Source organism: Tiliqua scincoides, chromosome 1 (genome assembly GCF_035046505.1).
Source record: "Tiliqua scincoides isolate rTilSci1 chromosome 1, rTilSci1.hap2, whole genome shotgun sequence".
NCBI lineage: Eukaryota > Metazoa > Chordata > Lepidosauria > Squamata > Scincidae > Tiliqua > Tiliqua scincoides.
In genome coordinates this window covers 12839719-12864718 of record NC_089821.1, presented here as the reverse complement: position 1 = coordinate 12864718, position 25000 = coordinate 12839719, and the positions used below count along the sequence as shown (strand labels likewise).

General features: G+C 42.9%; 1 protein-coding gene across 1 annotated transcript; it reads right to left on the bottom strand.

The window, feature by feature from the left end:
• Window positions 1-24629, bottom strand: BUB1B (BUB1 mitotic checkpoint serine/threonine kinase B). Its single transcript, XM_066633010.1, has 22 exons — window positions 24490-24629; window positions 22617-22676; window positions 22374-22518; window positions 21176-21372; window positions 20697-20875; window positions 20309-20511; window positions 19607-19701; window positions 17893-18110; window positions 16718-16830; window positions 16400-16548; window positions 16140-16189; window positions 15093-15177; window positions 14392-14494; window positions 13293-13573; window positions 10949-11106; window positions 10361-10504; window positions 8838-8950; window positions 7801-7962; window positions 6002-6144; window positions 5401-5572; window positions 4817-4923; window positions 1-483 (listed from the first exon to the last, which is right to left on the bottom strand). The coding sequence occupies exons 1-22, from the start codon at window positions 24627-24629 to the stop codon at window positions 294-296; spliced, it is 3207 nt and encodes a 1068-aa protein (XP_066489107.1). The 3' UTR covers window positions 1-293.
• Window positions 24630-25000: the final 371 nt, after the last annotated feature.

Here is a 25000-nt window from a genome sequence, read left to right as displayed (position 1 = left end):
ATAGATAACAGTGCAAGGATGAAAAACAAGATAGCAAAGTGATTGATACTGAACATACGTTGAGTAGCTATACAACAGTCCAGAAATATGCCAGAGAATATATAGTAACTCTACACATAATCTAAGCACCCGCTAATATTTTTAGCAAGTCGTGAAGAAGGAAGTGTGAAAATACTTCCAACTGTTTTATCCACGTAGCAAGGAAAAAGGATGACGTACGAAGTCTCATTTGCTTTGGGGGTTTGGGGAGGAAAGTAGAAAAGCTGGAATATATTAGGAGGGTATTTGGACCATCAGAAGATATTCTTTCTATTAAAAAGGTCTTCCAGTTTTGTCAAGGAGTCACAGAGTCGATCTGGGAAAGTGCTGTCGAATGCGCCACTCAGTTCCTCTCTTAGCTCTCTCAGCAGAGTCACAGAAGACTGACCACTTGAATTCAGAATTCTCTCAAAGAATTTGCTCCACATTTCGCTGTCAACGGACCTAAAACCAGAGAGAAAAACCAGTTTTCACTGAGACCATCATGCATACGAATGCTTCAGGATTCCTACTTAAATCATAATCTTTCAGTGGTCCTTGAACTCCCAGTATTTGAGCTCCCAGTTAGATATACACATGGAAGAGAAGACTGGGAAAGGATATCCCAATTATATCCCAGCTGCTGCTAAGATACCCGTAGTGCTCCAAGTTGATAAAGTTGCTTGAAAATCATAGTTATAAAAATGGCTAACTTGCCTTTTTCAGGTTGTACATGAAAGTTTATGCAGAATCAGATGTTCATTGATAGGCATAAACTTATCTTGGATTCAGAACATAATTTGACATTTTCCCAGCTTTAACTGGATGCACAAATATGGATTTACTTAAGCTGGCAAAGGCTGCCCATTTAAGGTTTAAAAGACTTTACCCTGCATTTTGAGAACCCCATTCATGTGCCACTGTTCCTGAGCTATCATTCCCAGAACCTTACCACGGTGTTCACCTCGTTTGCTCTGCCATATTGCTTCATTTGGCTCAAGGAGGTTCAGCTGAAGCTGCCTTCACACTTGGGATGCACCTGCTGCTGCCCTTGCCTCCTAAACCGCCGTGAACCAACTTCAGAACACATTGCACAGGTTGTACAAGAGCTACACTTCCATGTTTTCAGTGACAGAAATCCATATTGTGAGCCAGGGGGGGGGGGGGGGAAATAAAGCTAGCAACATATTTGCAACTAAAGGCTTCATTAATTCAAGATGTCCACTCAAGTACCACAACAAAGCTTTCAGATTTGCCCATAAAGAATTCACATGCATTGTGCCAAGGATTTGAAATGTTTACTCTCGTCACCAAGATTCCACAATGTGTCTGAAGCACACATGAGAAACTGATGAAGATAATGGGAGATACACTGCAGTCAAAGTTAATTCCTGACTCGATGCCACAGGCATTAGATTTGTAAATAAGGATCTTCCTTTTTCATTTCACAGATTTGTTATTATACTAAAGTTTTGATTAGCCTTTGAAAACAGTTCAAACACAGACTGCTGTATTTTCTAAGCTCTCTTTAACTTTGCAAACAGCCGACATTAAGCTGGCCTAGCCCTTCTCAGCACATTCAGCTACAGCTTTGCTGTTCAAAGAATGCTTCCACTCTCCATCACCATACAACCTATAGGCTGTCTGTTGCAGATCTTTTAACTGTGCACCAGTAGCATTTTAATTCCTTTCATTAACTGTAATTTTATATAGTATTTTAATTGTTGTACCCCACTTTGAGCACCAGAAAAGCAATATAGAAATCTTTTAAATGAATAAATAAAAGGAGCACTGAAACTCAGGAAGATATGGTTGCATTCAGTACAAACTCTCGTACAGGAAAGTCATTTCTCACTTTAACAAAGCTATGTATTTTTTTTTTTTGTTTTCTATGTACCTAAAGCAGTCACCCTCTCAATCCCCCCCACCTCTATGCACTAAACTCTCTAGGAATCCTCATCACCTAAAGAACAGGGATGCTGAAACAAAAAGCATAGTAATTATAAACAATCCTAAACTTTTCTTTTTTACCACTGCAAATATGTTTTATATTTGTATTTTAAGAACTAGGCTGACCTAATCAGAAAGGGACAGAGCCCACTGAAACATCCTAGTCAAGTTTCTGTGCGTGGATGGAAGTCTTCCATCTGTGTAATTTAACAATCACTTTCAGAACAAGAACAAGGAGTTCCTAGGCACTAAAAATGTCTCTGGCAAGGGTATATTTTTGCAATATTCTGAATGTTCTAATCTATGTAAGCAAGCACAGAATCTGCTGCTCCCTGCAAACCTATCACACCCACATCATGAACGAACTCCATGAGGTATGGCTGCTGATGCAAATACTATCTATTTAAAGCCCAACTATTAAAACCAACAGCTATAAAAGGCATCTTAGTTGTTGCTCTTTAAAAATACATCATTGCAATAGATAGCCTTTCTGGAAATGTTCGCAAGAGGCTTGACACAAATATGTGTTAACAAAATGGTTTACAGCAAAAGGCCAGGATCAGTCCTTGTCAAATAAGAATCTATGGCAGGAGGTATGGTCTAGAGGGCAGGAGATCTGGTCTAGAGGGTTGAGCCTCCGTTTGCCTGAAGTTAACATCCTCAGGTCGCCAGTTCGAGGCCACCGGCACCGTGCGACCTTGAAGCAGCTGACAAGCTGAGCCGAGCTATTCCATCTGCTCTGAGCGTGGGAGGATGGAGGCCAGAATGTGCGACCAGATCAGAACGAAACATCTGAATTGTTGTAGCTCTTGAAAGATAGAGCCTTCTTTCAACTGTAAAAATCCCTACGGGGATTTAAATTAGCCTGCCTATGTAAACCGCCTTGAATAAAGTCTGAGGAGAAATCTGAGGACCTAGAAAGGTGGTATATAAATACCTGTAATATTATTATTATTATGACAGCCCTGTTTTACTGTGTCATTCACCTGCCTTTCAACAGATTCATGAGTGAATTCATAAACAAAATTCAAACAAAATTGTACTGATTACTAGAATCTTAATATAGATGCCTTTTGAAATACTGAAATTAAGGTAACTTATAGTTTAATTTTTGTCACATCTTTAATCATTTCTTTCATTCCTATGGTAGTACACTTGAATCACACACAGTATAAAAACCCATATGCTCTTAAAAGCAGGAGGTCTGGCTCAGTTGGTAGAGCTGCCGCCTTGTATGCCTGAAGATCTGAGGCTGCCAGTTTGAAACAACCAGAAGTACCCGAGAACTGACGACAGACACGCTGATATACTGATGAGCTGGCCCTCAGTGGCAGTTGCCGTCAAGTGGAGCATGGGAGGCAAAGGGCCAGAGAGAGGCCAGACCGGGAAGGAATCCAGCTGGAACGAGGAGTTCTATGAAAGACTAGAACTATTCAATGTAAAAATCCCTACGGGGTTTAGAACAGCCTGCCTATGTAAACCGCCTTGGATTAAAGTCTGAGGAGAAATCTGATGACCAAAGAAAGGCGGTATATAAATACCTGCCTAAATAAAAATAAATAAAATTGCAGATTCACAAATTAAAATTTGCCCTCATTGTTTATCAGTTGAGTCAAGCATGTAGCCTGGATTTAAACATGTATATTCCTTCATAGCTAAGGATATCACTTCTTCAGCTGTGAATCTAAACAAGGCAGTGAAGAAGGAAGGGTGCACTAAAATAATCTTTACATGTGCAGAAATGTGATGCACACTGGGGCAAAATATATATATATATACACATATATACCACATATACACTGATAGGGTCTGAGCTGTCAGAGATGAACCAGGAAAGATCTTGAGGTTGTGGTGAATGAAAGGGCAACCCGGTTTGTGGCAGTGGTGAAGTCAAATTCCACACTACGGGTCATCAGGAAAGGGATTGAGAATAAGACAGCTAATATTATATTTCCCCTATATAGAACAATGGTGTGGCAAAGCTCAAAATATTGTGAATAGCTCAGGTTGCCTCACCTCAAGGAGGGCATTACAGAACTGGGAAAGGTGCAGATAGTGGCCTAGATAATCATCCTTACAAGGAAAACACAACATTTGCATTTTTTCCCAAGCTAGGGAGCCCAACAGCCCAATCCTATGCATGTCTGCGTAGAAGTAAATCACACTGTGTTCAGTGGGGCTTACTCTCAGATAAGGATGCTCAGGATTGCAGCCCAAATCAAAGGGGATATAACTGACAATTATAAATGCTGAATGGTGTGGAGAGAGAGTAAGAAGCGTTTTTTTCTTTCCTCAATACTAGAACTCCAGTGGGGTCCATCCAATGAAACTAATGGCAGGAGATTTAGGATGGTCAAAGAGGTTGTATTGCTTCACCCAACGCAACTGGCCTGTGGGATTTATTGCCACCAGTTGTGGTGATGGTCACTAGCTTGGATAGTAGTAGTAGTAGTAGTAGTAGTAGTAGTAGTAGTATTTATATACCACTTTTCAACAAAAAGTTCACAAAGCGCTTTACAGAGAAAAATCAAATAACTAATGGCTCCCTGCCCCAAAAGGGCTCACAATCTAAAAAGATGCAACACCAGCAGACAGCCACTAGAAAAGACACTGCTGGGGTGAGTTGAAATACGACTGAACAATTCGCTGATAGAACTATTAATGACTATGCACTACCTCTAAAATTTAGTGGCAGTGTGCCTGAGATAACAAAGTATGTCTTTTTCTCCTGCTCATGAGCTTCCTAGAAGTAGCTGTTGGGCCACTATGGGAAACAGGGCTGGACTGGGTGGGTCTTGGCCTGATCCAGCAGGGCTTTTGAAATGTTCTTATGTCTTCTGACACTTACTGGGATAAGTCTCTGTCAATTTTCCAGCAGCCTTCTTCCTGATGAACCTGCATGTGTTCCCCGCACAGCATCAGATGAACTGTGTTTGCAATGCCGATCAAGTCCACCTGAAAGCACAGGAGACTGTCAGTCTCAATTTTGTCATTCTCGACGCTTTAATGTTCTTCCCCAATGCAACGGAACAGTGTTTTCAGAACAGCAGGCCAATTCAGCCTAACAACACTTAGTATCTAGCTACATGAGCATGGAGTAAATTATTGATCAAAGATGAATTGGTTTTAAGAGACACTTCTTTGGCATTAAACAAAGCAATGACATTACCATTTGACAGAACTATAGCAAAGATGCGCGTGTGCAGTTAAACATTTTAAAACAATGTATGCCAACTGCTGCCTTTACCCAAGAGAGAATAGTCAGACTTGGATGAAACTTGGGTGCTCTCATATGTAAGGAAAGCCTGGCTGCTGATGCAAAGATCTCCCCACACATACAGGCCACGTGCCAACTGCACAAAGATCAGCCCATTCACTTCTGTAGGGTAGCAGTCTTAATCAAAAGCCCCCCCTCCCCCCAGAGGTTTGCACCTGGTGAGGAAGAGACTTTTCATCAAGGAGCAGCTGCCCATTCTGGGTCTGAGCTACTGGAAAGCTTTTCAGTGCATTCACTCTTGTCTGTAGCGTCAAGTCCAGGCTATGAGAGAAATCCACCATCTTTAAAGCACTAGTCATCTCAGCTATGGCAAAGGAGTTGCAGATTCTGAGGAAAGATGGATGAAGATACGCTTGTTTCATGGTTTCCTGTCTCTGCACTGAACCATGTTAAGGACCCCCCTCTAGTGTTTGCCTTAAGAACTGGCAAAGAGCTGAATGTTTAAACTATTTGGCTTTTAAGCTAGAAGTACATGAACATCCTAACTGCAGCCCCTCTAGTGCTGTGCTGCTGCCAGACCCAGAAGACCTAATCACAAAAGTTAATCTTAATGCCCAACATGTTTCTGCAGAACACGGTGCAGAAATAGCTACAATGAGGCACGTTAGAGTATTCTTCTAGTTTGATTTCCCAGTCAGCATCCTGATCTACTGCACCTTCTGTTCCCTACAGTATTTCCCACATTGATTCAGGGTACTTTAGAGAGTACAAATACAGAAATGAAAAGTTTCAGCTTTCTGGAAAGGAGCAGCCAACCTGTCCCCCAAGAACAATGCTCCAGGATGCAGGTTCCCATGGACTATTTCTGCTTTATGCAATTTCGCCACTATATCTAGGAGATTATCAACGGTCAGCACGATTACTTCTTGTGGGATAACTTTGCACTGCTGGATCAGATCCTGTGAAGAAAAAAAGAAAAAGAAAAACCATAAGCTACTATCACACCACACCAGCCTGGCTCCAGGACAGTAAGATTTAAGCTCTGGCTCCAGCTATGGCTATGATCAGAGAAAGAAGTTATACCAAATGGAGGAAAAATTTCAGGTAGGAAGCAAGCTTTGGAACTCAGATGTCACGCTTTGCTTTACTCTGTCAAACCAAGAACAAACAGCTATAGGTCTTATTGAAATGACCAAGACTCTGGGTGGATTATTTAAGTGAGAACGGCATTTGATTCATATCTTAAGTTGACTAGCCCAAGTTCTGCATGAGAACAAATTCTTTTTGTAGAAGCATCAGCAGCATTCCCCTAATTTCTAGCAACATGATCCGAAGAACTGAATGATGTTCATCTTTCCATTACTGGCGACAGATTAGCCAATACATGGCCTTAACGCTGCAGTTCCATACAGTTGCAGTGATGGGGTAATCCTGAAGCAGCAGACAAGCTTGGAATACTTGGCAGTCTCAGAGAACAAGACCAAGTGGATCCAAGAGCTGGTTCACACATTCAAGCCCTATTTTTCCCCAAATAATTTTGTATATGAACATAGAGAAAAAAACTTATTGTTAGCTTGGCATTACCAGAACAGTTAAAGAAATTCCAGCAATTACTCAGTTGAAATCAATGCAGAAATGGCTTCCAATAGTATCTCTGTAACACCCATTCATGGTAATTCTTTTTTTCCCCACACAGTGGTGCAGAACAAGAGGCACTTGAATTCAGACTACCAGCTGCAGTGAACTTGTTTCCTCCACATGTCCTGAGAAAGCTTTTCAGTATCTTTGAGTTTCCCTGAGGCTGCAAAGCTGGGGAGAAGAACAATCTGGCAGCAGGCAAAGGGCTGCTGAGAAGCTGCACCTCTTGTCCCCAGAAAAATATCAGGGAAGACAATCAGCTCAGCCTGAACTGGTTTCCTACACCTATTAAAATGTCACCCTTTCACGATGACTTTATACACTTCTCTTTCCCCCCCCCTTGCATGTCTGAAGTCTTACTTTAAGTACTGTACAGTGCCTAGTTGCTACAGGTGCTCTAGAAATTAATACCAGTACTAACAATGTCTTGGGAAAAGCCATCTACAGTTCACAGCTCATTTACAAATACATGTTGTGCCTTGTTATCCACTGTGGTTCCATTCTAGAACCCCCAGTGGTTAAGAAAAAAATCAGTGGATAACAAAACAGTGGAAAAAAAACTTTAAAGACCAATTTCCAGTCTTCTTGCTCCTCTATTGTTGCCCCAGAATGTCTTAGTATACATGCTATACCGCATTCAGCCACTAGATGGGGTGAATAACAGAATCTAATGGAATGAAATTATAATTGTTTAACAGCGCAAAGGAAGGAAATTTGATTTTGGAACTTTTTTACTGGTCACAAGGAATTGAAAGTTGGACCTCGGTATCATTGGCAAGTCAAATTAGTGAATACCAAATCAGTCGATACCAAAGTCCCTTCTGAATGTCCTTTATGTACCAGTGCTCCAAGGTTTTAGCACACATTCCCATCCAGTCTACTCCTATAATCTCATACTTTGATTGCTGAGGAATTAGGGGCCAATATTTTCTGACCTCCTAGTATCCACCTCAACTGCCTATTGTGCCAGTGCTCACCTGGAGAGTAAAGCAATTTATCTCCTTATGCAATGTCACACAGCCATTGTGGTATAAGAAGCAGGTGCAGTTTTCACTGAAGCTCTGATCAAAAGCAGCATCTAGACGCTCTCGTATTTGCAGCGTGATGTAAAAGTCCCATGGAACAGGCTCAGAGTGCACCTGTACAAAAAAGAAAACACAACTTACAATTTCCCATGACCCCAGGCTAAAGAGCTGTTCACACAGAAGTCAACAATTTCTCTTGTAGTCCTGGATCCACAACCCCGTCCTACACCAAAAGGAAGGGACAAAGTTTACTGGAACAGACATGCTCAATCAATTGCACCCCCAAATAAGGTTTGGGCCACCTTGGAGCACACACCTACAACACTGGTAGAGGTTCTCCTATGGGACACCTTAACATTGCTTCCAGTCCAATACTGTTTTTACATAAGACACAGTCATCTTGTGTCCAATATATGTGCTTATGGAGGAAGAATGAGCTATCTGGCACAAAAATGAAACTGTGACAGACTCGATGGAAGGGCATCAAAACAAGGTCAGTCTATCTGTGCTGTGTGTTGTACGATTTGGGGTGGTTTATTTGGGAGGGGACAAAGTGGACCAGACCAACATGATATCTCAGGGAAGTGACCCAAGGTCTGAAGTACACCAAAAGGTCTCCCCAAAACAAGGGCAGCGTAAGAGAAAAGGAAATAGGAAAGCTTCCTCACAAAACAATTGCTAGGATTTCCACTTTAGAAATCATTCTAAGTACCTGCTAACTTCACCAGGGCAGTAGAACAGACACACTCCTGGCTGAGCCAATGAGAAGAAAAATTAAGTTATATTGCTCAAAATGCAGATTTTTCCCTACTGAGAATTCATGCAACGCACAGCTTGAGCTACGTGTTGACAAGGCATCCACAGCCTGACAGATGCTATTCAGATAAATTCTGGAAGGCATGCAGTATAAGCCAAAAAGGATAAGACAGCCCGCAGAAAAGTGTAGAGATGATATGGTGGGTGGGACCAAAAATAACACAATAATATACCGTTATTAAAAATGCCTTTGAGTCCTCAAGTGCAAAGTCAGCTGGTACAGCAGAGAATATCTTGTTATCCTCACTGATCAAATATTCGCAAGTTATACGGTAAGTATCATCCCCTATAGAAACAAAATTGAGTTTGAAGTGATTACTAATAAGAACACATGTTTGGAACCGAAGAATCTCCAGAGCAGTGATTTTTAACCTTTTTCCTTTTAACCATGGCACACTGACAAGTTTCTAAAATTGTCAAGGCACACCAGTTTTTTGACAATTGACAAGGTACACTGCTCTGTAGAGGTCCAATAGCCCTACAAATAAATGACCCACCCCTCCACACTTCCATGGCACTCCCACAGCACACCAATGTGCCATGGCACTGTGTATGAAAATAGCTGCTCTAGGGTAATAAATTACTATATGGACAGCTATAGAAGTCTTTTAGAAAGCTACCTGGATGACTTGTATGTTTCAATCCTGAGTGTAAACACACACAAGTTCAAGTGACCCTTCTAAACCAAGAAAGGTTAAGATATGCATTTTTTAATACACAGATTAACAAACTTCCAGATAGCTTACCATCACAAATTTATTATCTTGAAATAAACTAAAAGGCAACAGCCTCAGCTGCTGTCCACTTTAATATAGACCAGAAAACATTTAAGCATTTCCCAGAAGGACTATGTAGTTATTTATAACTACAGGATGTTCCAAGTTTGCCGTGTCAAACTACTGGAGTCCAGGGTCTATCTTGATTCTGACATTGCAGTTAATCTAGAGAGCAGCAACTCTATTAACTATGTTGCATAAAATACCACAAAAGAACTACAGAAGGAGTTCACAAATTCAGGGCATCATCAGCTGAACATTCACAATCTTATTTGAAAAAAGCTTGCTGGCAACCTTTTTCTCTGCCACAACACCTAGTAGGAGCTCATACACGAACTGGCTTAGCAGAGTCATTCGCAAGTGCAGTGCGTAAAAAAAAATTAAGGTCAAAATGTAAAATCCAATCTTCCAAACTATGATTTGGAGACAGAGGAACAAGTCTTGTGCTCACACACTCCCCCCCTTGCATACCCAGGGTCAATTATTTCCTTTTTAGTTCAGAAAATCTGAAAATTGACAAATTGTGAGTCTGCTTGTCCTCCAAATTATGATTGGAAACCAGCTTCAAAACACTATTTCTAGAGATGTTTGAAAATAGTGTTATTTATTTTACTCAGTAGTAAGCCCACTGTGTTCAGTAAGACTTAGCCTGCAATCCTATCTTACTCACTGGAAACCAAACACCTCTGAGCTATTTCCAATCCTTGTTTGGAGGGCAACTACAAATCACAGTTTACTTGTTCTAATGTGATCATGATCTACAGTTGCCTGAACCAGGAAATAACTGATTGATTCCAAGGCTGCAAGGGGATGGGGTTGGAGCAATCGGAAATGTTTCTGTGAACCTACTCAGAATTTTAGTAAGTCCCAAAGTCTGTTACTCAACACACTCCTGCACAGTATCTAAAAGTCCTCCTTACCTAGATTAACTTCTTTTTCTAATTCCACCCAAGGCATTGGCTGAGCCTCCAATTTAAAATCTGGAGACTGTGTCAACAAGTCTGGAAGAGGAGACAAGAGCTGTCTGCGTTGCACTGTGTTCCACAATCCCTCAGGAGAAGAGTCTAGAAAAAGAAAGTAACAGAAGGTTGTGAGATGCAAGTTCTGCTGTTAGTGTCATCCTTAAGAATCCTTACTCACTTCTGCAAATATTAGTATCAGTATCAAAGATCAGTATTTTTTTGCCACAAACCTCTCTCCGTTCAGATAAGCAATCTGAACATGTTCCTTGCAGAATCAATCAGTTTCCCATTACCCAATTAAGCGCAGCTACAGCATCTTTCTGTCTTAATACCAATCTGTTGCATTACCCCTTGTTTCCAGCTTGAGCTGGTTTCTTACCCATCATTAACTTGGTAAATCTGTAGAATACAGGCCTTACTTAACAGTATTAATTCCGAACATAAAATGCTCATCGAGGTTCAAAAGACACAAACACCAGACAGCTATTCACAGGGCATCTGCAACCAAGCTGGAATAAGAAAGCCAGCCCTCAACTTCAGACTCACCAAGGACACTTTCAATATCACTTGGAATTTCATCGGTGCAGCTCTGAGCCAACACCAGCTCCTCAGGAATTTGTTGAAATTTCTTAGTGCAAATTTGTGAAGGGGAACCTGAAGATGTGGAAGATGCAGTATCTTCTTGACTTGCCTCCATAATTGGGCTATACATGTAAAGGAAAGGGGGAAAAGGTTGAGTCCTGGGTACAAAATTCAGGCTACAATCCTATCCACACCTTTTCTGGGAGTAAGCCCCATTGACTATAATGGTACTTACTTCTGAGCAGACCTGCATAAGATTGGATTCTCAGTCGGGCATCACTTAACTAACAAAGCAACAATTTTAAATCACATCCATTTAGCTGTTAGAGAAATATTTAGGGGATCAGGGACAGGACCTTTCCCATAGTGGCACCACCCCCATGAAACACTCTACATAAAAAGATCTGTCAAGGCCCTCCCTGTACTGAAGCTCCTCAGTGGTCCCTGAAATTGCTTCTTTCTACTAATGAAGCTCTTAGTTTCCACATGAACTGTAACCTTCCTGGAATGCCGTAGATGGACTGGCAATGGCAGTGCTGATTGGACTCCCACCATATTGGCATGGGCAGTTCTGCTTGGACTCCCACCATATCTTTGAAACACCTGCATGTCACTGGCAGAGGTGAAACACGTGCATGTTACTGACAGACCCACGGCACACCCAGGATCAGGGATATTAAGCAAAAACTATGAAGAGAGCTCGATAGCTGGCCAGGATCCAAGTCCTGTGACTTTACAGAAGAGTTGCTTGGGTTGCCAAGCCAGAGAGAGAGGGTGGAAACAGGCTGTGCATTATCTACCTGCGATCTACATGGGGGTGTCAAATATAACACCTGCAGGCCTGACGCAGCCCGTGGAAGCTCTTTATCCAGCCCTTGTGACAGTTTGGCTCTTCTAGCACCACCATTAGCTGCTGAGCTGCAGAGCTATGCATTGGCAGAAGTGGCACTGCTGAAAGGGTAGCACTTGGAGATCCCAATTATTAAGCAGGCCTCCCTTTCAGCAATGCTGAGGCATCAGTGCTGAAGCCACACGATAATTGGGCTCTCCCAGCACTGCCCTTTCAGCAGCACTGCTTCTGCAGAGGTGCTGGGAGGGAGAGATGGAAGGAGATGAGGAATGGCATAGTGGAAGGCAGACCAAGAGGGGGTGAGAAAGGAAATGCAGTGGAAGAGCCCAATCATCATGATGGCTGCCCTTCCAGGAGTGCTGCCAAGCAGTTACTTTACACAGCATCTCTCAGTAGCTGAGCTATGAAGTGATGCCTTGGCGGAAGCTAAAAGGGTGACCCATGCAATTTTTGGGCTCTCCTACATCTTGAAAATTTGATCAAGATTTGTGTATTTTCTCATCTGTCATTTGCAGCTAATGAGCACCTCAGTGAGAAAAAAATATGCTTATTTCTGGTCATCACCTGCTTAATGACATCACTTCCTGCCCTCAGCAGGTGCCATGAATGCTATTCGGCCGCCTGTATAAAATGAGTTTGAAATCCTTGGTCTACATGGACCGAGAGTGGCTCTCCAGAATGGGGTCTCTCTCATCGTTATCTGGAGACAACAGAAACTGAACCTAGGAGTAGAGCGAATACTATGGCTCCTTGCTACTTCACATATTTGATGCTATATTGTAATTTAGATTGCAGATTCGAGAAAGAGAAGGAGAAGCATTTAAGACACTTTATGCATGATTGGAAATGGGGAATATAAATTCTGTTTAATATTTGAATGATTGCTCATCTACATTTAAGTTTAGATCAGTGGTTCTCAAACTTTTAGTGCTGGGACCCACTTTTTAGAATGAGAATCTGTCGACATCCACTGGAAGTGATGTCATTACTGGAAGTGACAACATCAAGCAGGAAAATTTTTCACAATCCTAGGCTGCAATCGTACCCACATTTACCCAGGAGTAAGTCCCACTTACTATCATTGTTAAAATATACATAGTAGCTTGTTAAAAGTGCAGGTTTGCAACATTTCCCCAAATGCAGTCACATACCATGGTAGCATCAAGTCTATTAAAAATAGAATATTGAGAAACACTGGTCGAAGAGAAGCATCTAGACTTGCTTGTTTTGAACATGCAGGGAGAATTCAAATATTTAGCCCCCCACCTCTAGCGACAGGATACCAATTTACCAAACAGCAAAGGCTATAGAAATCTGCTTTATTCAGGTTAGCAAGCCAGAAGAGATCTTGGGACACCACAAAAATACAGAGCCAGCATGCATACTGAAGCAAACAGACATCCATCCTATCCTAGACAGAACCCCATTAAAAACCTGAGCATTAATATAATCAGTTACCTCAGTTTTTTCACACAGAGGGCAGTTGCATACTGAGTCTCATTCTCAATAGTTTGCTGGCTCAGTGATGTGGTCTTGGATTCTGTACACTCTTCATGAGGTTTGCAGTCCAGCTGACTTTTCTGCTCCATCATTCCATGGAAAGGGGTTGACATCATGTGAGCAGCCCTAACAAAATCACAGGTATCTTCAGGGCTGGGACAAAGGGTCTTGTTCTTATACGAGCCTGTGACAATTGCATCTTTGAACCAACTCAGTGGTTCAACCCCATGAAGATCATCCTAGAGAGAAAATAGATTTCCACAGCCATCAGTGACAGGTGTTTCTGCGTTTTAGACATTTGCAAAACTCAGCCAGGTGAGTAGTTCCATCAATGTATTTATGCCTGGAATTTTAATGACACATGAATCATACATGTACAACTAAATGTTTAAAGGCATTAAAAATGAACACACCACAAATGGCCAAAAGGTGGAAATTACAGGCAGCTAAAGCTGCAGCATGGGTAAGTGATGGTTATGTGTTTGACTGTAGTTAGTTGGACGTTCTTGGAGAAAAGGAGCTTTTATTTTATAAGGCATAATTTTTGCTCCCCCCAGTTAGAAAATTTATTTTGAGTGAGGTCACACGGAACTCTTGAACTGAGACTGCCAACTTTTTTCATTTTGGGGGGTTGCTCTGTTCTCCAGAGCAATGCCTAGTAGGCCAAAATTTTCCCACAAAAAGGGTCCAACTGTAAGAAAACCAACACTGGCTTGGGAATACTCAGGGCATCACAATGAAAAGTCAAAAAAGAGGAAGGGGGGGGAAGAGGGAGATGTTAAACATTAAGGTGTCAAACATTTCTCAAAATTTTGTAACACACTTTTTCCATTCAAGTGAAACTTCCAGCACTTCTTATAATGTGATAGAGTTGCCAGGGAGTTTGTCAGAAGTCAGTGCTATGCAATACTTATTTTTCTCATTTTTATACTGCTCTTCCTCAAAGGAGCTCAGGGTGGTGTACACTGTTCCCCCCCTTTTCTCCTCACAACAACCCTGTGAGGTAATATATAGTATAAAAAGCTTCCACACAACACATAACCATCAAAAAACTTACAGAATGTTCGGGTGGTATGTTTTCCTTGGCAACACTACTTTCTGAAGGCTTGTGAACACCAAGAGGGCGTCTACCACGTATCAAGGGCGGACCAGTAGGAAAACTAAGATAAAAGAAGCACATGAAATCCATTCAGGAATTTCACAGATTGAGATTACAGAACAAAACACTTGCAGGTCACAGACTGAAACATTTGCTGTAGACTGTAGACTGAAACTACTTACAAATATTTTAAGACAGTCTTTGACCATGACTTGATCAGAATACAAAACATACTCCCTAATGACGTATTGCATGTCTAAGATGCCGATTCCCAACAGGTGGTCGTCAAGGTCTCAGAAGAAATAAAGGTAACCTTCACTCACTTCAGCATCGGAGTGAGCGCTTTCCTATGGACTACAAGATGAGGTGGAGAATGGACAGCCCACAGCCACAGCTGGCACTTGTGCTTCCCCATAGACCACACGGAGCCAGCAACCAAAGCAGCAACCCACAAATCATCTCTATAAATAATAAATCTTCTCTAATTACTACAAATTTAATTGTATTTTTTGTTGGAGAGCAGGTGGTTGCATGTTGTCCACAACAATTCCGGTTCTTGCCGCAGTGGTCCACAGGCTCCTAAAGGCTGGGAACTACTGGTCGAACAGAATGCACACAAACAAGGGCATCCCCTTTCACCTTGGAGTTACTTCATTTACCTGACACTCTCATTTTCTAAAGCCACTGACTCATCAAATATGGAGAAAGGCGTAGAAGGCTTCATTGCAGCAGGGATCTCAGAATCTGGAAATGAAAGCCAGTATGTTTTACAGCTGTTTGATAAACTTGAGAGAAGATATTTTATTAAACATTCCTAAAAGGAATAGTCACAAAACCAATTCCAGTTTTGGATAGAAGTACTTTTTAAAGTGGCAACTCTCTATTTAGCAGCAGGGAGAGCAACTGCACTGTTCATCTCAGCAACACCAGCCCTCTCAGTGGCTGTTGCTGTTATTTTATTTTAGATTAGAAGCTGCTTTGGGGCAGGGAACCATCTTCTCATACATAGGCTTTAAGAACTTTTTTTTTTTAAATAGAAAAGCCATATACTGTATAAATAGTCCACATTAATCTGCCTATGACAAAATCAGGCTCTCTTATGGGTTCCACAAGCAGTGACATGCAAGATGGCTCTCTCAGTGGTGGCCCCTACTTTGTGGAATTCCCTGCCCAGGGGGTGCAGGTGATGCCCTCCCTGCCACTATTCTGAGACCAATTGGAAGTCTTTTTCAGGAAGCCTTCACTAGTTTTTTGCCACTTTTCTCTTGGATTTTATTAATACTTCAGTTTCAATGTTTCAGCAGTTTCAGTTGATTGTCTTGTGTTTGAGTACTTTACTGGTAATTATTGTTGCTGTAATTTTATATTACAAGCCACCGTGAATCAATTTTGAGGAAAGCAGGGTATGCATTTTTATATCTCCAAAGTCAAAACACCTTTGGCTTGAACATTTCCAAATGCCTTTGACTGGGCATTTGAGAGAGCATTTAAACACTTAGGGTGCAATCCTAACCCCTTATGTCAGTGCTTTCCAGCACTGGCATAGCGGTGCCAATGGGACATGTGCTGCATCCTGCAGTTGGGTGTCACTCACGGAGGCCTCCTCAAAGTAAGGGAATGTTTGTTCCCTTACCTCAGAGCTGCATTGCCCTTATGTCAGTGCCGGAAATTGCGCCCTTTAGCAGGGATCTACAGAAGGAACTCACCACTACAGACTGATTTTTTCTGTTGAACATTTTCATCCAGTTCAAAATTGCTGTAAAAAAAACATTTAGGATTAAAAAAAACCACAGGATCAATTGATCATTCAGATCAATAGAGAAAACAGAACATACATATCAAGCCAACTGACTCTGAAAAGACATTTTGAAAGTCATTGAAAACTACCTGGTTGTCAGCAAAGAAACGGATGACAGGATTCCCCAAACATTAAGTTTTTTGCTTCTGTTTTCAGCCCCCACCATACCTTCCTAAGAAGAAACCATCGGAAAGAGGTCCTTCAGCTGATGCCATAGTATCTGTCAGAGAGAGTTGTCTTTGGGTTACACGAAGCTTCGGAACCTCCGCTGCGTCAGAAAAGGCAGGTACAAGATCCAGCTCCGTTGGCTGGGATAACTGAAGAAACAATAAAGAGGAGATCACAAACTATACTCCAAATGGATCTGGCAGCAAGCCTGCCATTCCATATGTATTAAGAAGGACATTGCCTACCACACAGAAGCTGTACAATTCATATTATTTACTGCAAGCAAATATCTCACTTTGGCTTTAGGTGTGCAGTTACCTGTGCCCGTGATCTTTGCTCCTGATTAGCTTGCTTCTCTCTTTTAGTCTTCTCAATCTTCTCGATCTTCCTTTGTAACTCAGCTTTCTCCTGTGCTATGGCCTGTAGTTCTTCTACATGGAAGTAGAGGCAATAAAACACTATGTGTTCTCCACGCAGAACTTAGCTAGAAACTGCGGGTACCATCCCTGCTCACCTCCTAGAGATTAAGCTTTAAGGTCAGAATTGCGTTTAGTCAGAAACCTGGTGCTGCTACCAAAAATGGCAGCCCCATGTCAAGTCCATCCTTTCTAATGTATAAGCCTTGCTCAGCATCATGACAGTGGGCAAGCTGAACTACACATTACAGCGGGGATATCAGCATGGGCCCAACCATTCCAGTCATAAGCCCTGTGCTAGCGATTATAACCTAGTTCTGCTTTGAACACTAAACTATGGCTTCCTATTGTGTATGAGAGCAGGCACAAGCTCCAGGGTCATGCACTCAACTGCTCAGTGTGGTGGGGGAAGGGAAGATTTAGACTTGTAAGCAGAAGTTTTAACAGCACAGTCCTAACTCCCTTGTGCGGATTCCCAGCCATCCGAGTGTGCCGTAAAGCATGTTCATGATAACTCAGGAGTAGGATAACTGACCTCACAGAGCCAGCCCTGTGCCCAGAGGAGAGAGGTTTGTGCAGGCCTGGACAGACCAGCACAGGGGGTGGATCTGAAGTGGGAAGGGGTCATTTCTGGGCAGGGGGAGGGCAACCCAGGGTGCAGATTCAAGGAGCCCAGGGCTTTTCAAACTGGGGTGTCGGGTTGCCCCAGCCTGAGGGCCCTGGCCTGTGCCCCCTTAAGGGGCAGGGGTAGCGAGGAGGCAGGGAGGAAGCAGCGATGTGATCCCCAAGATCACATCGCTAAGGGGGCTGCAGGGGCTTGGCTGGACATAGCAGAGTGTCCTGCAGCTTCCCGGGGGTGTGGGGAGCCCTGCGCGACCATCCTCCCTTTGTCTCCTTCCCTCATGCAGAACGAGAAGGGAACACAAGTCTGCGGTCAATTTCTTTCTAAATCCACGTGATTGACTGTGGCACCCATGTGAAGTTGTGAATGCATTTTCTACCAAGAATTTTGCAATACTGACTGACACTGAAAAACACTGGAAGATTTTTCTGGTTTGCCTATGCACTAGTAAATACCTTCCTTTGCTTTCTTTCTGTAGATTACAGCTCTGATCTCCTCCAAGGAGAACTCATCCACTCCAGCATACACTTTCTCTTTACAATACATGGGCTGCTCTTTTTTTTCCTGACAATCTTGCTGATGGCTTTGGACACGATGTAAGGGATCCTCCTCTTTCCCAGGTTTTCGAGCACTTAATACACAGTTTATGCTAGGCTCAATTTTACAGGGAGTCCTAAGGAAGCAAGCATAGTGAGAGAGCAAGGATGAAAGCTCCGATCAATAGTAAGGTAAGAGAATTTTCTACTGCCATTATTAAAAGGGTAGTGACAAGGCAGAGCGGGGAGGCGATGACCTTAGCAAAATCACCAAGCAACAAAGATTATTATAAAAAGTCCCTTTGAAAGATATGGAAAGAATGCCTCATATTTGGAATTTAAAGGTATTTACACAAAGACAAGATATATTTTCTCCTTTTCTCCAGACTCCAGGGTGGCGGTTGAGGGCCTGGAGCGCTGTCTGGAGGCAGTGAGGATCTGGATGGGGGCTAACAAGCTGAAATTAAATCCGGATAAGACAGAGGCTCTCCTGGTTCGGAAATCCTTGATGCAGGTGCTGGACTATTGGCTTGCGCTGAATGGGGTTGCACTCCCTCTGAAGGAGCAGGTCCGCAGCTTGGGGGTCCACCTGGACTCACAGCTGCTCCTGGATTCCCAGGTGGCGGCTGTGGCAAGGGGGGCCTTTGCTCAGCTTCGACTGGTGCGCCAGCTGCGGCCGTACTTGGATCGTGCAGACCTGGCCACGGTGATCCATGCCTCTGTGACATCGAGATTAGATTACTGTAACGCGCTCTATGTGGGGCTGCCCTTGAAGACGGTTCGGAAACTGCAACTAGTGCAGAATGCAGCGGCCCGTGTGGTTACTGGAAGTAGGCGGTTCGACTCTGTCAGTCCGCTTCTCCAGCAGCTGCACTGGCTGCCCATTCGTTTCCGGGCCCAATTCAAGGTGCTGGTATTGACCTTTAAAGCCCTATACTGCTCTGGACCAGGGTATCTTAGAGATTGCCTGCTCCCGTGCAATCCGGCTCGTCCTCTTAGGTCAGCAGAGAAGGACTTTTTACAAGTGCCGCCGCCTAGGGAGGTACGTGGGGCGGCTGCAAGAAATAGGGCCTTCTCAGTAGTGGCACCAACACTATGGAACTCCCTTCCCCTTGACTTAAGAATGGCTCCTTCTCTTGAGACCTTTCGGCAAGGCCTGAAGACCCTTCTGTTTAAACAGGCCTTCTGAGTTCTCGGCCTTTTAACATCTTTTTAACATCTTTTAATATTTTTTTACAGGCCTGATTCTTTTATGACTTGCTGCTGCTCTATGCTTTTTTTATCTATTTTTTACTCTGACTGCTGTTTTTTATGATGTGTTAATATGTTTTTATTTGTTTTTAAATTATGTTTTTAATATGTTGTAAGCCGCCTTGAGTCCCTTTGGGGAGAAAGGCGGGGTAAAAATAAAGTTATTATTATTATTATTATTATTATTTTCAAACAAAGCAATAATTTCACCAAATTGATAATTCTGGTCTTAGTGAGTTGAGTAAAACCTCAGAGAAGCAGCAAGTCCCAGAGCCACATTTTAGACAGAGAAAACAAAAGGATGGACTTAACTTCCCTAGCAGCTGGTAGGATTTTTCCTTTCCCCAACTAGTTGTTTAATCAGTCGAGGCAGAAAACTTACATGGTGTTTTGTTGTGCAGACTCTTCAACATATGGGGTAAAACTGGGAACCACAGCAGAAGCCACAGCACTCGTGACCGCATTGGACAACACTGGCTAAAGGAGAAGGAACAGATCATCACACCTGTGGGCATCACATCATCATCACACCTGTGGGCATCCTTTGGCTTTTGGACACTTCACTGGTCAACTCCTTAAATAAAGGCTGTCATGCCGACCCTGTTAATTTTTTAAATTTTCCTCAGGATAGCGAACTACAAAAAAATGGATAGCAGTCTCATCACAGAGAGGAATGGAAATTTCTTCTTCATTGGATGATTGTACCAGAATAAATCTAAATACACACGCTAGATGGAACCTTTTCAGGACCAGTGCAGAGACATTCTATCCTAAAACAGCCATTTCAACAAGAGATATACAGGGTATGTCCAATTCTAAATTCCAAAATATGGGTATCAAAAACAAATGCAAGAAAGAGAAGATTTCTCCCCATCTTAACACTGTTCCCCCCCCCCAACAACTGAAATCGATGGGACATACTTCTGATTGGACATGAACAGAAACGCCCTGATAGTTTTAAAGTCAACGCTAAGGAGGAAATGAGCTCCCTGCATCCTTACCTTTGGACGCAACACATGACAATCCTAAACAGACCCCCACCTGTGCTCCACCTATGATGGGCAGATTTCCCATTTCTCCTTACCTTGCTGCCTGTATTCCAAGGTCCTGCTCCTAACTCATTTTCCTTCGCCTTTATTGTTGGAGGTGCAGCCCATGGTTGTGGTACGAGTGCTGGAAGTTCAACTCTAGAAGTTCGAACTTTGTTTTCATCAAAAACAGTAAAGTTGGGGCGATCTGACGCTTGACGAGGTGCTGGATTCGAAAGTCTCTGCCCCTGGTTCGGGACTAGAAGAACAGATCAAAGTTAAGTATCCACTGCTAGACTGCAAGCCCTTCTGGGACAGAAGGGTTCTCACTTATTTGCTACATAATAAGCTTTGAAAACTTTTTTGTAAGAGAGTGGTATATAAAATATTCATTCATCTCATTAAGAATAGTTCACATACTGAATTAAAATGTACATAACTTACGCTTCACAGCTTTTCCGACACGACTGATTGGGGCTCTCACGGTTTTCTTCCCCCTTCCCTTCAGCTCTGCCAAGGTGGTTCTTTGGGGTTCAGAGGCAGAAAGGCCCAAATCCTCTTCCACATCACTGTCTTCTTCAAGATCTTGCAATGCCTGCCGAGACACACGGGCCTGGAACTGCCTGTACAGAAATAGCAAGACCTTTAGCAAAAAACACTGGAGACACAAGGGTCTGGATCACAAGCAAAGGCACTCATGCTGCTTATCTTCCACATCATGTCCTCCCTAGGCAAGGTCTCCAAACTGCCTGAAAAGTTGCTCCCAAGGACTGAGGGATCCTTTGAAAAGGTTTGGGATCCGGAGTGGGAGAATGTGGTGGAAGAGGAAAATCCGTTTAAGTCTTGCTGTTATGCTGCTTCCTAAGTCTCCCCCCCCTTTTCCGATTCCTAGAAACCAACTATTCCTCTTTTTGCAAGGGTACCTGTGATGGGACAGTAGTTTATCCAAAGGCTCAGCTTTGCACAGAAGTCCATCCTGGAATATCAGGTCAGCTTTCTTGTAATTCCCTCTTGCCTCAAGTTCCTCTGCCCAAGTGATGTAAAGTTGTGCCAGGGAGGTGCCTATCTTCTGACTGTGTAGATAGCTGTATAAGTCCAGGGGTTCGCTACAGCAATTCCCCTGTAAAATACAGTATGGTGCAAAGGGGGTTTTTTGCAACAAAAATCAACTTTTGCTTTTCTCTTGTTTTTAGGCGCAACTCCAGAATACATTAGCATGTAGCCTCTCCCCCAGCTTTTATTCTGAAACAATCAAGATTGTTAGAATCACACAGTTACCGCTGCCATCATTAAAAGGGGGGGGATCTCTACTCCTATGGTCTTGGAGGTAAACTTGAATGAGAAAAGACAAAGTGTTCAAACTATCCAACTCTGCCCAAGACCAAGCAAAGTAGGTCAGCAAATGAATTATAATGCCACCATGAGCAACTGCAGGATCCATCTGACCATCATAAGAGTATCAGATCTCAGTTTTTTAAAAAGCATAGGTTAAGACCCACAAGAGACATTCAGGTAGTAATTATATTTTAGATATAATGGAAGAAGCAGACAGTGATTAAAAAACCCTTTGTAAGTAATTACTGACAATTCAGCACAGACCAATCATCCTTATGTCAGGAATAATTACGAGAACATCCTAAGACTATAAACAGCGGACAAGTCTTTCTATAGTCTCCTTTTCTCTCTCACTTATTCTAATTTCTCCTTCTAAATGTTCCTGCCAATCACATACAGCAGCTTCTCATCAACATTCCAAGGCATCCCACCTACTTCCTCCCCAACTCCTTTATTCTCACTACGGGATACATGTTCGCTGGGTGGCATGATGCACAATATAACTGTTACCTCAAAAAGCAGTTCAACAATACCGAAAAGCCAAAAATTGCTACAGAAGTGTAATTCTGCATAGTTATCACCACATAGATGGGAACAGTTCAGAAGAGAGAGTCGGTGAAAAATGCAGGTGTGACATGCCTCTGAACAAGCTCACTACGATGATGCACAACCACTGCCTTGTTTAGAAGAATATTGATGCAAGTGCCATTTAATTTAATTTATGTTCATAGTCTGCATGAACAAAGATCTGGAGTAGTCTGAAAAAATACACAAAGGTATACTCACAAATTTAAGCCAGAGGCTGAGATACCGAGCATCTTGGTAATATCTCTGTTGCTCGTTCAGTGCTTTTACAGCTCTCTCCAGCACAGCAGAAAGGTTGCTGTCTTTACCACCTTGTGGAAACGTTTGCTCTGTCCATTTGATATACCTAAAAGATATAAACACCACTATGAGCACACAAAGAAAAGCTATCTACAGCTGAGATCAGGAATTACTCAAAATCTTGGTTCCAAAAATATAGCTCACCTGTCCCAGACATCCAGGGGATCACTGCCACAGTAAAAGCGAATTTCAGATTCAAATTCCCTGAAATTAAAAACATGTACACACCTAAGCAGCTCAAAGAGACACACTATTGGCAAGACAGAACAAGTATCTTGTCCATGTGTTTATGGATACATTTTCCAATTGTTTCCAAGCATACTTAGGCATTCAGCATCAAAGATTTTTCTAGCTTAGGGAGTACACAAACTGGTAACATACCACATTTTCAAAACACTCCTTTTTCCAAGCATTGCAGGACTCCTCGGCTATCAATAAGCAACACTGGTATAGCACAGTGGTTCTCAAAGTGGTGGGTCGCGACCCACCCATTGGAACTGAAATGGGTCGCTTTCCCCTATAAACAGTGAACCTATAAACAGGTGTCCCGATGGCGCCGCAGCAATCGCAGTGTCACAGGCACTCAGGCGCATTTCAACATTCCTGGGGGGACCGTGCAGCCTCCCAGAGGGTCCTGAAGGCTCACAGCCCCCTCCACAACCCTCCCCTCTGCTGCATTGGGCTCCAATATGCAGTCGGGGTCCACTTCTGGTTTCGGAAACTCCATGCTCTGGAGCTCCAACCGCAAACCAGAAGTGGGTTCCGACTGCAAATCAGAACTGCAGCACAGGGGAGACTCACGGAGGGGGCTGCAGGCTTTCAGGACCCTCTGGGAGGCTGCACAGTGCCCCCAAGTATGTTGAAATGTGCCTGGATGCCCATGGTGTTGCGATCGCTGGACCGTTGGACCATCCCCTCCATCCCAGTCCCCCTCCCTGTTAAAACTTACCAGTGCTTCTCAGACTCCCAGAGAGTTTGAGAACCACTGGTACAGAGTATACAAAACACTTTACATGTATTACCTTGATGTTGTCCTTACAGCAATACTTACCTGGAGGTATTACACCCCTGCTGGAGGGCTGAGGCTAAAAAGGAACCACTTACCTAAAGCCACCAAGTGAGTTCATGGCAGAGGTGAGATACGAACAGGGAAAACCCCAATTCACAGCTCAGTCTTTTCATTATGCGATTCCTGTTCTCATAGTAAATAGCTATGTCGTTATAAAAAACTTAAGAGGAGACTATAGAAATAGTCTTTTCTAAAAATTCCAATGTTCAACACTGGAAATAAATTTGAGTTTATATCTCACACCTTATTTCAGAAGCAAAAGTCCAGATAACCATATATAGTTATTAAAAAGTTTACATCTCCTCTTCTTTCCCAGCTCTCCCTCCCACAAGCCTGCCAACCACATCACTAAATTCAGTGCAATACAAGCTTTCATCACTTCATTCTCTGTTCATGCTGCTTTTAAGGTATCACCACATGACAAGTACAACACCTGCAAAAACAGCCACAACAGACCTGCAAAGTATGAATGGCATTCATTCAGAGTATGAATAGAGTATGAATATTCATTCAGAGCCAGGGTGGTGCAGTGGTTTGGGAGGCAGACTTAGGCCTGAAAGACCCAGGTACAAAACACCATAAAGCTTCCTGGGTGACTTTGGGTCAGTCACTTTCTCTCAGCCTCACCTACCTCTCAGGGTTGTTTTGAGGACAAAAGGAGGGGAGCAGCTGTGTACAAGAGCACAGGGCAGTATAAAAATGTTGAAACATAAATAAATATCCACACAAACTCCCACGTATAATGATCAAAAACACCCCAACAAAACAAGATACAGTATGTGCAAAGTTGTTTAATTGAGGATGCACATAGTCACACTTCACCTGTTTGGGCAAGATGCATCAATAAACCTGCAGCAACTAGGCTTTCTTGTGTATATAACATAGAACTAAGCATAAAACTTCACTTAAGAGATGTGCAGAGAGGGGAACCACCATCAGCATGCTTACCGCTTTTGTTGCTGGATGGCTGTGTGACTAGAAACATCCTGCTGTGCCAGAGCTTCCTGCAAGGTAGACATCACTCGCCCCTGTCTTAGAGGCTGCACATTCTCTTTACTCAGCTCCCACTCATTCCCATCGAAAGACATGGTAACCACTGTTTTAGGCTACCCTGCAGCATGGACAGCAATGTGAACCTGTGTTACTCCAGGGCTACCAACTGGAAGAGATGAAGACAATTTCAGCTTTAGCGTGTGGAATGAAGGCAGGCCACATGCTGATCTATTAAGAACATAAGAAGAATCCTGCTGTATCAGGCCAAGGCTCATCTAGTCCAGCTTCCTGTATCTCACAGTGGCCTACCAGAAGCCTCAGGGAGCACAAAAGAGAACAAGAGACCTGCATCCTGGTGCCCTCCCTTGCACCTGACATTCTGAGGCAGGCTGCTTCCAAAACCAGGAGGTTGCACACATACCCATCATGGCTTGTAACTTGTGATGGACTTTTCCTCCACAAATCT

Bases quoted from the DNA above. Each gene is read 5' to 3' on its own strand.
- BUB1B (XM_066633010.1), bottom strand. From the start codon at position 24,629: ATGTCTTTCGATGGGAATGAGTGGGAGCTGAGTAAAGAGAATGTGCAG. The intron at 16,190-16,399 runs GTATGGTGGGGG...TTTTTTTTACAG, and splicing joins GATGGTTTCTTCTTAGGAAG to CAATTTTGAACTGGATGAAA. The intron at 5,573-6,001 runs GTTGGCTGCTCC...ATCTTTCCTCAG, and splicing joins GCATTGTTCTTGGGGGACAG to AATCTGCAACTCCTTTGCCA.